At 30.6% G+C, this 14,826-nt stretch overlaps 1 protein-coding gene across 14 annotated transcripts in view; it reads left to right on the top strand.

The window, feature by feature from the left end:
* LOC129793347 (potassium voltage-gated channel protein Shab) overlaps positions 1-14,826 on the top strand; it is a 73,830-nt gene that overhangs the window by 46,380 nt on the left and 12,624 nt on the right. For 9 of the 14 annotated variants that reach the window (XM_055833256.1, XM_055833253.1, XM_055833251.1 and 6 more), the window contains 4 exons: positions 4,848-5,691; positions 10,265-10,401; positions 10,723-10,896; positions 14,013-14,129. In XM_055833256.1, the coding sequence (XP_055689231.1) occupies positions 4,848-5,691; positions 10,265-10,401; positions 10,723-10,896; positions 14,013-14,129 (1,272 nt within the window). The remainder of the gene's footprint in view (positions 1-4,847; positions 5,692-10,264; positions 10,402-10,722; positions 10,897-14,012; positions 14,130-14,826) is intronic. The other 5 variants (XM_055833261.1, XM_055833262.1, XM_055833264.1 and 2 more) reach the window with 2 other exon arrangements.

The following is a 14,826-nucleotide window of genomic DNA, read 5'->3' as shown; positions in this document are numbered from 1 at the left end:
CTATGAATTCTTATTTATACGTATGAGAATTCAAATTAACCTTCTATCTATTCTACCTATATTCATTTCCTATTCTTCGAAAGCTAAAATCTTTCCTTTTTAATTTTGTTTTTGATTTTTTTTGCTAAAATTTTAATTTTTGGCTTTTTGGTCCTCTAGAAATAAATTTGAAAATATTTTGTGTTTCTTTTTAAATGAATTTTTTCAGTCCTTTTCATCCTTTTTTCTTCCTCATGCAACCAACTTTCCAATTGCAGTTGTGACAAGTTCAAAACAAAAAAATTGGAAAAGAAATTTGGTTTGAACCAACAAAAGGGAATAATTATGTATTTCCTTTGCTTGAGAACAAAAAAAAAGATGAATAAAAAACCCACAAAAGAGTATAGTTTGTGTAAAATAAATATTTTTTAAAGAATGTTGGGAATGGGCAGAAGCGATATGACCAGGCGGCAGGTGCTGTAGAATCCTCGAACAGTTTTTCAAAACCTGAAAACTGGGGGCTCCGGGGAGAAGCAGCTAGAATTGTGATTTGTTTATTTTAATGAAAAACTGAAAGAAAAATGTCTTGAAAATCATGATTTTTTGAGGTGCTTCTCTCGAAATTTCCTGCCAAAATGCTGGTGCGGACATTTATTCGGAGTTCAAGAAAAGTCATTCGTGAGTTATTCCGTGCAAACCCAACCTTTTTGTTTCGAATGCTGAAATATACTTCTCCAAAAAGAAAATCACATTTTATATTCTGTTCCTTCTTCTCTTCTTCCGTTTTATAAACCTTTTATTTGATCGAACATTCTCCAAAAAAACATTAAGAAATATATAAAAACCAATGAAACACAAATCAATATTTTCTAATTTCAATTTTACCTCATTAGTTTTTTTTTCTACCTAATTTTCTTTTTCGAATAGCCTATCAAGTATCAACATTTTAATAATAGTTGAAAAGAAAATGTTCTCTATCCTCTCTACTTTTCAATACCATTGCCAAAAGAAACCTAAATTTTCGTCCAAAAATTTCATTTATTTCAAATATTTAATAAACTTCAAAGAAGTATTCTGATTTCATATACATCTTAAAATCGTTAATTTCTTGAAGATTTGCAATCTTCCAGCCTTCTTAATCGAAAAACGAACTTATAAAGAAAAAATCTATATTCCTTAAAATCGTTTAATGAAAGAAAATGAAAGAATTCAAGAGATACAGAAACCGATATTTGCATTGATATTGAATGTTACATTATATTTTCGATGTTTATACTCCGTCCACTTGCAAGAGTCGCTCGATTTGTGGTGTGTTAGATGACACGTAGATAATGTAGTTTAGTAATGAGTAATATTTCACCTCAAACCGCATACACCAATAAAATATATTATGATAAAATTTCTCACTGTACTATTAACATTTAATGCGCTGATAGACGTTGCTACTATGTTAACTGTCATAAATTCATAAAAGTCTTTTTTTTCTACTTTTTTGTCTTTTTATAACGATCTTACGGGTATTAAAATTGTATATTTAAAAAGAAAAGGAAGTATAAAATACAATAAAAAAAATTGTAATAACCAAAATTCAAACAAATTTTCTGTTTTCTTTAGAGATGTTTTTTGAAAGATTTTTTCTCATATTTTTGTAATTAAAAAATATCTTATATCATAGAATATTCGTAAAGGAAAATAACAGAACATAGAAAATTTAATGACATATATACTATGTCAGCCATGTTTGTCAGCGCATATTAAATGGAAATATAGGAGATTTTTTTTAAAACTTTAATTTTTGACTTCAGTAGAGAATGTGATTGTTCTCATTTTGGGTATCACTGTTGTATTGACTGCATTCTTCCACCTGAATGATTCTGTTCCTCTCATTCCCATTGTTTTATACTTTTTATTTACAATGAATTTGAGTTAAGTGAAGTCACGCTGGGAAAATGCTTGCGCTTTAATTGCTTATGTGCATCCCTCTTGTATCATTATACACATCTTATTCTATATTGCATGTGCCTTGTATGTATTATTTCTAAACACAAATTTACATATTTTCACATATAAAAATATATAAAATAACTTGCACTTTTACATTTTACATCTTTACAAATGAGGAGATAAATGAAAAATATGTTATAAACTAGTTCCTTAACGTCATGGCGTTGAGGGAGTAGTTTTCATGAAAAAAAATGTCGCCATTTTATGTAGATAGAGCAGAGAATAACAATTCAACTCGAAATCAAAGTGAAAAAATTGAATTAAAAAAAAATAACACAAAAAGCCCGATTAAATGTCTTCTTTTGTTACGTTTTAAGCTTTTCCATTTGATTCCATGTTACAATGATGAAGTTTACAATAAAAAAAATTAATAAACTTCTCTGTGAAGCAACCTGTAGATGCATAGAACACACATTACACACTCATACACACTTTCCACACACACACAAACTCTACACGTAAAATATAGTCCTTATGTAATATTCTATATGGACAAATTTTTAGTAATTTTCTATTATCTTTTACTTTTTTAGTAAAAAAAACACCCTCTATATTTTTTCTATGTTTTTCTTATTACTTCAAAATGTCGTGCTATGTCAATGTGTATATATTTTAATGTATAATTGTCTATGTTTTTTGTTCAAATCATTTATGACAAATTCTAAGAGACAAAATTGACGTAAATTGCTTTAATTGGCCGTATGATGTAATCTTTCGTTGTATAACTTATTTTCTACATACTTCGTAATTTTGTGTAAACAATGTTGACTACGCGTGCAAAAAAAAACTAAAATATCAAATGCAAAATTCCAATTCTTAAATCTATACCTAAAAAAAACATTTATGAAAGAAGAAAATATTAAAATATTCACAAATTTGACATCACTCCTTTTTCTTCTCTTGTTATTACCATACACAAAATAATCTTTAAAAAAGAAGAAACTTTTGATGACACTCTCTTTTCCTTCTATCTTCATTGCTAATACCTACCAATATTCTATGTTTTATTTGTGTTCACATTTTATATTTATTTTATATCTTCATATTTCCTTTTTCATATTTTTGTATCTTTTATTTACAAAACCAATGATAAACATTGAAATATTCTGTGATCGTCCATTGTCGCATAAAGAACAATTTTATTCTAAAAAAACGCACCCAAAATTGACGAAGAAAAATAATTTTGTCTTTCATGTTGTGATTAACTTTCAAAACAAAAAAATAACGTTTAAATGTTCTTCTCCATTTATGTTGTAAAACATATGTTGCTGCAGCTAAATTGTATTTATTAAAAACAAAGCTCTATCTCTCTCTCTCTCATATTTTTGCCGATAAAAAGCCTTATTAATATATTTTGAAGAATAAAAAAATATATGTCGACTGCAGACCCGACGCTATCATTCTTGACGGTTGACAACTTTTCATCGCACTTTTCTGTGTGTGTCTTTTCCAAGTATATATTTTCTGTGCCAAATTAGTAACCGTTATTAAGCATTCCCAGACAAGTTAATGAAATATATATTTGTACGTACAAGTGCTAAAAAGCCCACATTGAGCTTTCAGTCGCTCCTTTCAATCACTTTCACCCACAGGATTTGTTTGTGAATGACAACTGATGTGTGATACGGTTTTAATTATAAATATGCCAAAATCAAGAGATCTAAAAAAAATGCAATAAAATAAATTCATTTAATTTTAGGTTTTATGCAAAAATATTTATTTGAAGTTTTTTTTTTAATATTTAAGAGAGTTTTTGATTGAATTAAGTATTAAATTGTTATATAGCTTTTTTTGATCAATTGAATATGAAATATCTGAAAAAAGCTTGGGGGAATACTAGAATCAGAAAGAAAACTAAACAATGTAGATAAACTAAAAACATGAATGTGAGCATTTAGCATAGGATGAGAAAGTAGAAATAATTTTCAAAATTCAACAAATTAAGTAATTTCGCGGTAAAACATAAGAAACCAATAAATCCGTTAAAGTTTAGGTGAATTAGAGAAATAAAAAAAAAAGACATGAGATACTAAAAAATTTGGCTGAAGCTATTTAAACACTTTCTTCTGTAAAGTGCATTTTTTTAAACGACGTGTGAAAATTATATTCTACAATTTAATCGTCATTAACGTATTATTTTTTATAATAAATATATAAATAAATTTTAATAAATTTAATGCTTAAAGAAATCATATCTGTTAAATTATAAACTAAAAAATTAATTTTCAGTGCAAATGACCGGAAGTCTCTATCTATTACCGTTCTCTTGTAATTGAGCTTCAAACTACGGCCGGGCGAACTGCCTGAAAAGTTTTTCGGTGCATACGTTTTTTAGAATATGGGTACCCTAATTCGTGCTTATACCAAGTTTTAGCCCGATCCGACGACCTTGGGTTTTAGAGTGAACACAGAAGCTGTGCTATTCTTTTCTTCGAAATAATCACAGCTAAAAAGGGAAAATAGAAAGGGAATAAATATGAAATATCATTGAATGAATTTGTAATAACTTTGTAGAAGTTATATAACCACTTAATTTGCATCTTACAATGAAAAAAACTCTCAAAAACCGAAATATAAAAGAACGCAATCAGTTGGAATTCCAAACATTCCGTAGACCTTCCATAACAAAATGCAAATACGTTTATGCCGTTTGATTGAACGTTTACATTTTCTACAATTAGCCAAAAAAAAAATCTTAAAATAATTTCTAATAACTCAATGAAATATTTATTTCCAATAAATATTTCACAAAAAGAGCCATTAAAAAAAAAGAAAGAAAAAACGAAAGAAAAAGATTGATAAGAGAAATCTTCAAATGGTATAAATGGTGCTTAAAGCTATTTGTGAATCGACTCGCCTTGCAGGTGATCGCAGTGATTTCCATCCTGTTCATTGTCCTGTCGACAGTAGCATTGACATTGAACACGCTACCGTCCCTCCAGGCTGACCACAATGGCACGCCACAGGACAATCCCGAGCTGGCGATGGTGGAGGCCGTCTGTATCTCATGGTTTACACTTGAATATGTATTAAGATTCAGTGCATCTCCGGATAAATGGAAATTTTTCAAAGGCGGCCTCAATGTGATAGATCTTCTTGCCATTATGCCATACTTCGTGTCCCTGTTCCTGTTGGAAACCAACAAGAACGCCACGGACCAGTTCCAGGATGTGCGCCGGGTGGTGCAGGTTTTCCGCATCATGCGCATCCTGCGAATCCTCAAGCTGGCCCGCCATTCCACGGGCCTGCAGTCGCTCGGCTTCACATTACGCAATTCATATAAGGAGCTCGGTCTGCTCATGTTGTTCCTGGCAATGGGCGTTCTCATATTCTCATCCTTGGCATATTTTGCCGAAAAGGATGAGCCCCAAACCAAATTCATATCCATTCCTGAAACATTCTGGTGGGCCGGGATCACGATGACCACAGTGGGGTACGGGGACATCTATCCCACCACTCCGCTAGGCAAGGTCATTGGCACGGTGTGTTGTATATGCGGCGTACTGGTAATTGCTTTGCCCATTCCCATCATCGTTAATAATTTCGCCGAATTCTATAAGAATCAGATGCGTAGAGAAAAAGCTCTTAAGCGTAGGGAAGCATTGGATCGGGCCAAGCGCGAGGGCAGCATCGTCTCCTTCCATCATATCAATCTGAGGGACGCATTCGCCAAGAGTATGGATCTCATTGATGTCATCGTAGACACAGGTGAGCTACTCTTTTAATATTATTTCTTAATTTTATTTATTTATTTTTTGCTTTTCAAAGTGGTATCCTTTTTTTATTACATACATATATTAGCCTATATAGCAAATTTATTGTAGCCATTCTCCCCATTTTCGAAATATGAATCAGGATAATATAGCACTCTGAATTCCTTAAGAAATTTCCTTTTTCTTTCCACTAAAAAACATATTCTTTGAAGGTTTAAAACCATCAAAGCTGCTTAATAATTTATTTGAATTTTCAAAACAAAATGTGGTGGCATTTAAGTATAATTTAGGTAGAGAAAGAAAGAATAGATTGATGCAAAGCGATTTTATAATTTTATGCTTCTTATGACGCCTTGGTTTTGTTTCTTCCGTTTCTTTCCATCATCAGGTGTACAGAATTTTTGTAGCCTTGATGATAGGAATATTTTATGTAGGAATAAAATAAAAAGGTTATTATTAGAAAAATAATTTGGATAGTCGACCTTGATCATCGATTGTTCTCTTTTTATGTAAAATATATATTTTATATTTTCTACGTTTATATAAACCAACTCAAAAATTATTTATTGTCAAGTATCCTTGACAAGTGTTATATATTTAAATTAAAATAAAATTAACCATAATTAATTTATATAGAGCATGATAAAAAAACAATGAGAAATGTGTTTTGTTATGTGGTTGCTGTGTAGAAAGTCTTTAATTATTTTGATAAAAAAACATTTTCTTTCTGTGTTGTTCTGTTCTATGTTTTTTTTAACTTTCATTTCATTTTCACAAACTGTGTGTCCTTTATCTTGCAATCAACTCGCTAAACACAAAAACATTCCATTTTTTTCCAATTGTAGATGAAAGAATTTTTAAAATAAACATATAGGTAATTATGAAGAAAAATAAGGAAACAAAGAATTGGCTTCGGTTAAAAAAAATCAACAATAACAAAAACATGGAGTTACAAAGAGGATTGTTGCAATGAAGTGCATGTTATTATGTAGTTTTTTTCATTCTCTACATGCAAATTGTATGCGATAGATAAAATAATAAAATAAAACGTAGAATATGTACATTAAAAACATGAGCATATAAAAAATGTTGGTTATGTTTAAATACTTTAAAATAAAGTGTCACACTTTGTATAAAAAAGTAATTATTTAGACATTAATTACTAGGTACAATACAGACCTATCTAATTAATTAAGAATGGAGCATGTTGTTAAATCAACAAAGAAGTTTTTCAAAGATTTTCTCGCAAATGGGCGACAACACCACAGTGTCTTTTTCGCGTCTTCCATATTATAACACAAAATACCCTTAATCTTTCCACAAGAAAGTTGAGATGCGTCGTTTTCTTGTCAAAATACAAGCATAAGAGAATTTCCTAGATGATTTTTTTTCTTTGTTTTTATTTTATGAAAATAAATGTGTGAAAACCAGAGACTGACGTAAGAAAAAGTTTTGTGTTAAAACTTTTTGAATTATTGAATATAAGAATACCTATATTATGTTTATAAAGTTTATAGTATTTATGTGTAAGAGAAAAAATATAACTAATGTTTATTCCCATATATACGTAGAATAGAAAACTTATAGACTAGATATGTATGTAAATAACATACAGATATGATGATGCTTGGACAGAAAAAAATAAGAGGAAAATCTTAAGAAAGGAATGATTTACCGTGATAGTTTTGAAAATTGTAAAACTTTCTTGTACGACAAAGGTGTTAGTCTAATGATATTTATGTAGAATATCAAAATAGAATTTGTAATAGAAAAACATAGAATATTATGTAAATATAAAGAAATTTACACATCATATAACACAAAAATACTCAAAGAAAAAGAAAAAAAAAGAAACAACATAAAACACAAAAGCCCCCCATAGAAATTTAATATAAATTAATCCAATAGAAACAACACACGTGGTTTACGTTCCTAAAATCCATCGTTAAGACGGTTATTATTTCTCTTGACTCCACCACAGGTGACCAATGTGTCCTCCTTGAACCACCCCAGGACTCCTCTGATACACCACTTACATCACGAAGACAACGCCTTTCTGCACGTATTGAAGAACTTAATAAACAAACATATTCCCAAGCCGATAGTGATGAGGTCACATCGGACAGATAGTCTTTGAGATTTACTCTCCCTTAAGAGAATTTATAAAATGTAACTTTTTAACTGAAACTCCTAAAAGACAAATGATCTTAATGACTTATATGAACAAAGAAAAAAATGCTTAGGCGATTTTTTAAAGCTGATTCATAGAAAATTGATGTTATTTAAAAAAAAAAAAACATAGAGACGCCATCGAACATTTTCTCTATTACGGAGGTTATAAGTATGTTATGAATAAGTTTTCTTATAACACAAATTACAGATATAAAGAAAACAATCACACTTAGGTTAGTTAGGGAAAAATTTAAGAAGCCAATTAAAAAAAATCGTTAAGAAAATAAGATCGATGAAAAACGTCCACATAAAGCATGCTTTTTGTACTTGTTGACATTTTTATACATCAAAATTATTTTAAAAAAAAAAGTAAAAAGCTGCGGTTATTCCGTCATCATGCCTCAGATGACTGCTTTAAAAAAACACAAGATATGAAGAAGGTTTTATGAAAATTGTTATCTTGCTGAAAGTAAATTGCTGTGTGTTCCCTGCCTTATATGGATATATTTTAAAATACAACAAAAACGATAAAGAAAAGTGAATGAATTGAGCAATCACATTGAGTAGATAGCAAAAAAATCTACATTAACATACTATAAATTAAATTGAGAAACAAATCAATTGCATTAGGCGGAAGAAATTAATTAAAATAGTTACATCATAGACTACTGGGTGATAAAAATGTTGGAAATGACTTCAGATTGATTCAACTCAAGTCATTTTAATTAGAAAAGAGAGTTGGGGTCATTGGAAAATGTAAATCTAAAAAATCTGAAAGATTAGTAAAGAAAAACATGACGAGCAATAGTGAATAAACAAATTTTTCATGGGAGAACGGAATATGATCTTTTTTTCATTAAAAAAAATGAAATGAAAGGAAGAAAAATAAAATAAAATTTTGCATTGAACTCCCACGAAATTCTAGCTAATCTCTAAACCACCAAAAAATTTTCCCATATTAATCATTAGACTGAAAATCAGTCTGTAAGGTATTAGAAAATTTTAAAGGATTTTCCAACTGTGGGATAATCTTTTTTTTTATTCAGTAACAGTAACTCAACTAAAGAAAAAAAAAAGAAAAATGAGCTATAAAATCTACTTATACACAAAAAGTACATCAAGAGCGAATCTTTTTATTAAAAATATGCACGTCTAATAAGAACCAAAACAATCTAATTTTTCTCACATAAAAAATATATATTTGTAAATATTGTAAAATGTTTAACAGTAAGAAAATCAACAACACTTCTTCCAAAAAAAATTAGATTAGGGATTTTTAATTGTTTCTTTAGTAGAATTTAAATTAGAATTTATCAACACTTTTTTTTAAAATCTGTTTAGCGAGTTCTGTGTCCTTTTATTTCCTTTATAATCTATTTTCTTTTTCTATATTTCTCGTCTCTGTCTCGGTGTACAAAAAATTATCACAAAAAATCACTTTCTACGTGTGTAGATTTTATTGTTATAAAAATACATTCTCTTTTGCAACTTATATTGTTAACTAAATGTGTATTAAAAAAACGTATATATTGAATTTTTCAACTTAACAAACACCCATGAACAATGCAAAAATGACTTTTAAAAATATAAATAAAAAACAAATATTAAGGCATTATTAAGTAGAAAATCTACAATAACGATATAGCGTGAAAATATTTCAGATTTTCCAATAAAATCACTTTAAAATGAATTTATCTAATAAAGTTTTTAATAAATTCGTGGAATTTATTTATCTACTTCAACACAGCGATTATATATAGCTTTTTTAGAAGCTTCCGGATTGGAAACATTTTGTGGCACTCTTCCTATTTATATATGCTTTTGTGTTGATTTTGTTACATTAAAATGTGTTTTGAGTGTTTTTTTAATGTCCTTAAAATACACACATAAAAATGGAACAAACGTGAACTTTGCAACAGTGTGTCGTCAAGTCATATGGAATGCTTTCGTGAATGTAGAAAATAATAACAACTGTAATGGAGCGTGTTTATAATAACATACATAGAATAAAGGATAAATACATACTTATTATACTTTCTTAAATTGGACGCTTTAGGAATAAAAATTTTGTCTTTTTCCAGTAAATACATAAATTAAAGCTAATAAGTTTCTTATTAAAATTGATAAAAAATATTTCTCTAAAAACTCTATAAAATATTTTTTTGATTTATCTTCTATGCTTTTGTAAAATTCCTATTTCTCTTCATAAATCCCAGCAAATCTCTTTACCAAGCGTCCAACAGCTAGATAAAATATTACTTTTTGTATTGCAAAATATAAATGCAGAAAGAAATTTATATGTGCTTAAATTTTCGTGGAAAACAAATCTTCCAAAAAAAAAACTCGAAAATGAAACAAATTCTTTGGCCTGACGCGCTACCCGGGGTCACCCACAGGACACAACCTCTCGCAAACTGACGGGAACAGTACGGAAGGCGAATCAACGTCCGGAAAGAATCCTGCTATCACGGGAACAGGCTGCTATCGCAATTATGATCATGTGGCGTCCCATTTAAGGAATAATTCATCTCAGGTAAGATTAAGACTCCTTCAAAGATTTAAATAATTTACTTTTCCGACTCAAAGGATCAAAATTTCTTTTGTAAGTTTTCATCAGTAAAATAACAATTCACATTTTATATTTAATAAATACAATACATTGGTGGAATTGCTGGGCAATGCATCTCTGCTTGATTGCCTGCGTATTCCACCAAATATGTCTCCTTCATAACTTTCTTCACTACACTATTTGTTTCATAAAATATAACTAGCTTTACTAATTTTAAGATTAAAATATTATTTAAAAAAAATCGTTTAGAAAAATTATTAACTTACTTTACATTAAATCTTCTAGGGAACTGGAGGTGGACAAACTTTAGATGTAGTCCCGCAGTACAGTCCACTTCTGCAGCATCGATTGTTGGAGAGGGATCGTCAGGAGGAGGAAGCTGAAATGGATGAGAATCAACCATTAACGCAAAACGATACACCAGTTCACAATCCTATGCAAATGATGGCAACAAGAGCGGTAAGTTTTCACCCTTAAAAATAACTTCCATTTTTTCACAGTCAATCTTGGTCTTTTATTTCACAATTCCATCAAAATGACGGAGAATATTTGCCTCCAAAAACAAAAATATGTACATTTTGAAAGATTGTCAACCGTAAGCAAAGGATAGATATTTTAGTGGTAGTGTCTTCTGGTTTAATGAAAATCTTAATTTTATTTTTACAAATTGGTACGATGTTTTCAGATGTTTTTCTTTTATAGAAATATAGTTTCTTCTTTGTGTAATTCTTTTTTTTTCTTTGTAAACATAAATTAAAAGAAATTTGTACATTTTGTACATTTTTCTTATCTCTATGGAAACATGTTAAAAGCCAATTTACTTCTTTTTATTCACACTGTGCTTAGTACTTTCAGCAGAGGACACTAGAGGTATCTCACAGAAAGAAGAAGCAGCTATTACATTTTTATCATAGAATGTTGCATTATCAAATATATTTTTTTAGTAAAAGTATTAAAAAAACGACTCTTTTTAGCTATTTTTAATACAAATGACGCGCAACTTTGGTAGATGAGTGTAATAAATGCGACGCAATTTTAATTTATCAACATAAAGGCAATTTCATAAAAATGGCAGCCGTACTTTGCGTCAAATTTAGAGCACGTAACTTTTTTTAAATTAAATGTGAATCATTTTGGAAAAAATTAGGAATAATTAACTAAAAGATAACTAATTGGGTTTTAAAAAAAAAGTCTCATTTTCTAAATTTTGTAAATATTCTGCATAATAATTCTTCGTAAAATTAATTTTATAATCCTTCTCTTTGTATCGTTTCTTTTTTTTAAGATTTAATATTTTTAAAATCAAAATGGTAAAAATCTATTTTTTATCCCTCTAAGTGATTAAGATGCAAAGATTGTTTCTAAAACTATATTTCGACTGAATTTACCGCCATTATCGACACAAAATTGTGGCAATAATACGCTTAAATTAAAACAATGAAAAAATCAAAATAGTATTCCAAAATCTAACGTCGAAATAGTTTCAGAACAATCGCAATTAAAAAAAAGAATTTAGTGCATGACACGGATAACAAATTTTCTTAAATGAAAAAAAAAAATTCTACGGGAAAAAGAAGGCAATTTATAAAATATATACAGTCTTTAGGAATGTTGCTCAAAGCTTTGCTAAAATTTACAATATTTTCTATCAAATCCCGCACATTAAGAAAAACATATAAAAATATATAAAAATATAAATATTGTACATATGTATATCAGTACAATGATGGTCCAGCAGAAAAGGGAATGTACTGGTAAGTTTCACTTACGGGCTGTGATTCTTTCTTCAGATGAAAGTCCAAGTGTAGTGAAGTACAATGATGGTCCAACAGAGTAAAGGGAATGTACTGGTAAGTTTCACTTACGGGCTGTGATTCTTCCTTCAGATGACAGTCCAAGTGTGGTGAAAATTGAGATGGATAAATTTTTAGGAATGGCTTTCTCACGCAACGAATCACAGCCAACGCGCATGAGTAAGCCTTTCCCCAGAATTTACACGCGTTGGCTGTGATTCGATGCGTGAGAAAGCCATTCCTAAAAATTTATCCATCTCAATTTTCACCACACTTGGACTGTCATCTGAAGGAAGAATCACAGCCCGTAAGTGAAACTTACCAGTACATTCCCTTTACTCTGTTGGACCATCATTGTACTTCACTACACTTGGACTTTCATCTGAAGAAAGAATCACAGCCCGTAAGTGAAACTTACCAGTACATTCCCTTTTCTGCTGGACCATCATTGTACTGATATACATATGTACAATATTTATATTTTTATATATTTTTATATGTTTATATATTTTTTATGTATATAAAAGGCGCCCCGCTTCGCGGGGCGCCTAATAGTTTGTTTAAAAAATATGTGAATAGGTGAAAGTAATTGTTGATGAACAAAATGGCAGAACGCGGCCATTTTGAATTTTGAAATTAGTAAAATCTGATAGGTCATGCCCACTATACCCGTTGAAACTTCAATCAAAAATCCTCTATCTAGTACCGTTAAGCCGATATAAGGCAATATTACAACAATCGGTACATATGGAAACCTGTTTTGGTCTATATCTCAGAAACCGCGACATAAATTTTTTTTATTTTTTTTTTGGTTAAAAGGTGTGTCTATCACCTACAACATACTAAAATTTAATCGAAATCTATCGTCCAGTTTTTGAGATATTAATCGAAAACTGGTCGAAAACTCATCGAAAATTTTGTTTTTGATTGTAGGCCCTCTAGCGGTAACTTTTGAAACTTCCTATGTATACATAATTGTAGACCTTCATGAGATCTTTCATTCAAAACCGGTTTGGTTCAAATCGGTCAAGCGGTTTAGGAGTTATGGCCGACTTTCTATAAAACTCTATATTTGCTAAACCGCTTGTCCGATTTTTGGAAATGGGGTATTGTTGAAAAGGTCTTAAAGGCCCCTACAACATATTAAAATGTCAGACCTCTAGCTATAATAGAGGCTGAGATATAGCAAAAACAAAATTGAAAAAAATTCAAAATGGCGGATGCAGGGGAGGGGGGGTGAATTTGATATCATAGTTGGACGACTTCCAGTCGATAATTGAACTTTGCCGTGGACCGCAAGTCTCTATCTATTACCGTTCTCTTGTAATTGAGCTCCAAACTACGGCCGGCCGGACGGACGGACGGACGGACGGACGGACGGCCGGAAAAGTTTTTCGGCGCATACGTTTTTTGAAATGTGGGGACCCTAATTCGTGCTCATACCAAGTTTGAGCCCGATCCGACGACCTTGAGTTTTAGAGTGGACACAGAAGCTGTGCTATTCTTTTCTTCGAAAGAATCACAGCTAAAAGAGCTTGTATGCTAATCTTACCCTTTCAACATAATGGAAAAGCTGAAATGCGCAAAACTATAGCTTGCCTGGCCGTAAAATTTTTTCCTTGCTGCTGAAGCTTTAATTTCCACTACCAAATCAAGCCCCTAATTGTCTGATTTTATCCAATATATTTTGGAAAGTCTGCAAAAAAAACAACTTCCCAAAAATTTACGCCCGTAGTTTGAGAAATTATTTTGTTTGGTTTTGAACTAACAAACCTATTCTAGGAGGTGGCCGAACTTCGGCGTCAAGTGGCTATGGAGCAGCCGCCAAATGCGAAGAACAAAGACAAACCCGAGACTGAAGTACCGACAGAATTTGAGTGTTGTTTTTGTACGTCTAAGGTACAGTCTTTCGTCTCAAGTTTATTTTTCAAGAAAAAAGCACAAAATTGTGTGCATCATCTTTTTTCTATTAATTTTTTCTCAATCAACACTGCAACTTCTTATTTTTTTCAACACTAGCAGATTAATTAGATATTTCACATTTAGTTCACACACATTAGAATTTCCTATTGCATCCCCTTTTAACATTAGATTTTAACATTACATAGACGTGTAGCTCATCCCAATGTCTCCACAAAAGTTTATTATATTTATGTGCAAGTTTTGCGCCACGTGGGCCTCGTAATTACTTAATGTTTGATGCTTATCTGTGTTGCATGACACAGGCACGAAACAAACTAATAATTTTGAGACTAAAAACCTTTTGCATGCAACTCGCTGCGATTCTCTTACCAAAAAAAGGAAAACTATCCACACGTCACCCCATATACATCGTTTAACAGAGCTTTAAATTTTCCAATTTGTAAATTTATTGTTTAAAACTTGCGGGTGACACGATATATAAATTAAATAGCAGGATGTGCAAAATTTTAAACCAGAATGTAACTCGAAAGTAATTTTCTAATTTAATCCTTAGCAAATAAGTTGAGTAAACATGTGCTGCAGTAAGGGGCGGCTCAGTGATCTTTGGAGGTGTTTTCCTTCATTTTGTTTATTGCTATTTTTTCTACAAATTAAAAAAAATTGTCAGGGAATA

Source organism: Lutzomyia longipalpis, chromosome 3, assembly GCF_024334085.1.
Source record: "Lutzomyia longipalpis isolate SR_M1_2022 chromosome 3, ASM2433408v1".
In the NCBI taxonomy this organism is placed as follows: domain Eukaryota; kingdom Metazoa; phylum Arthropoda; class Insecta; order Diptera; family Psychodidae; genus Lutzomyia; species Lutzomyia longipalpis.
The sequence above is the reverse complement of the archived record's forward strand: the minus strand, read 5'-3'. Positions and strand labels throughout refer to the sequence as shown.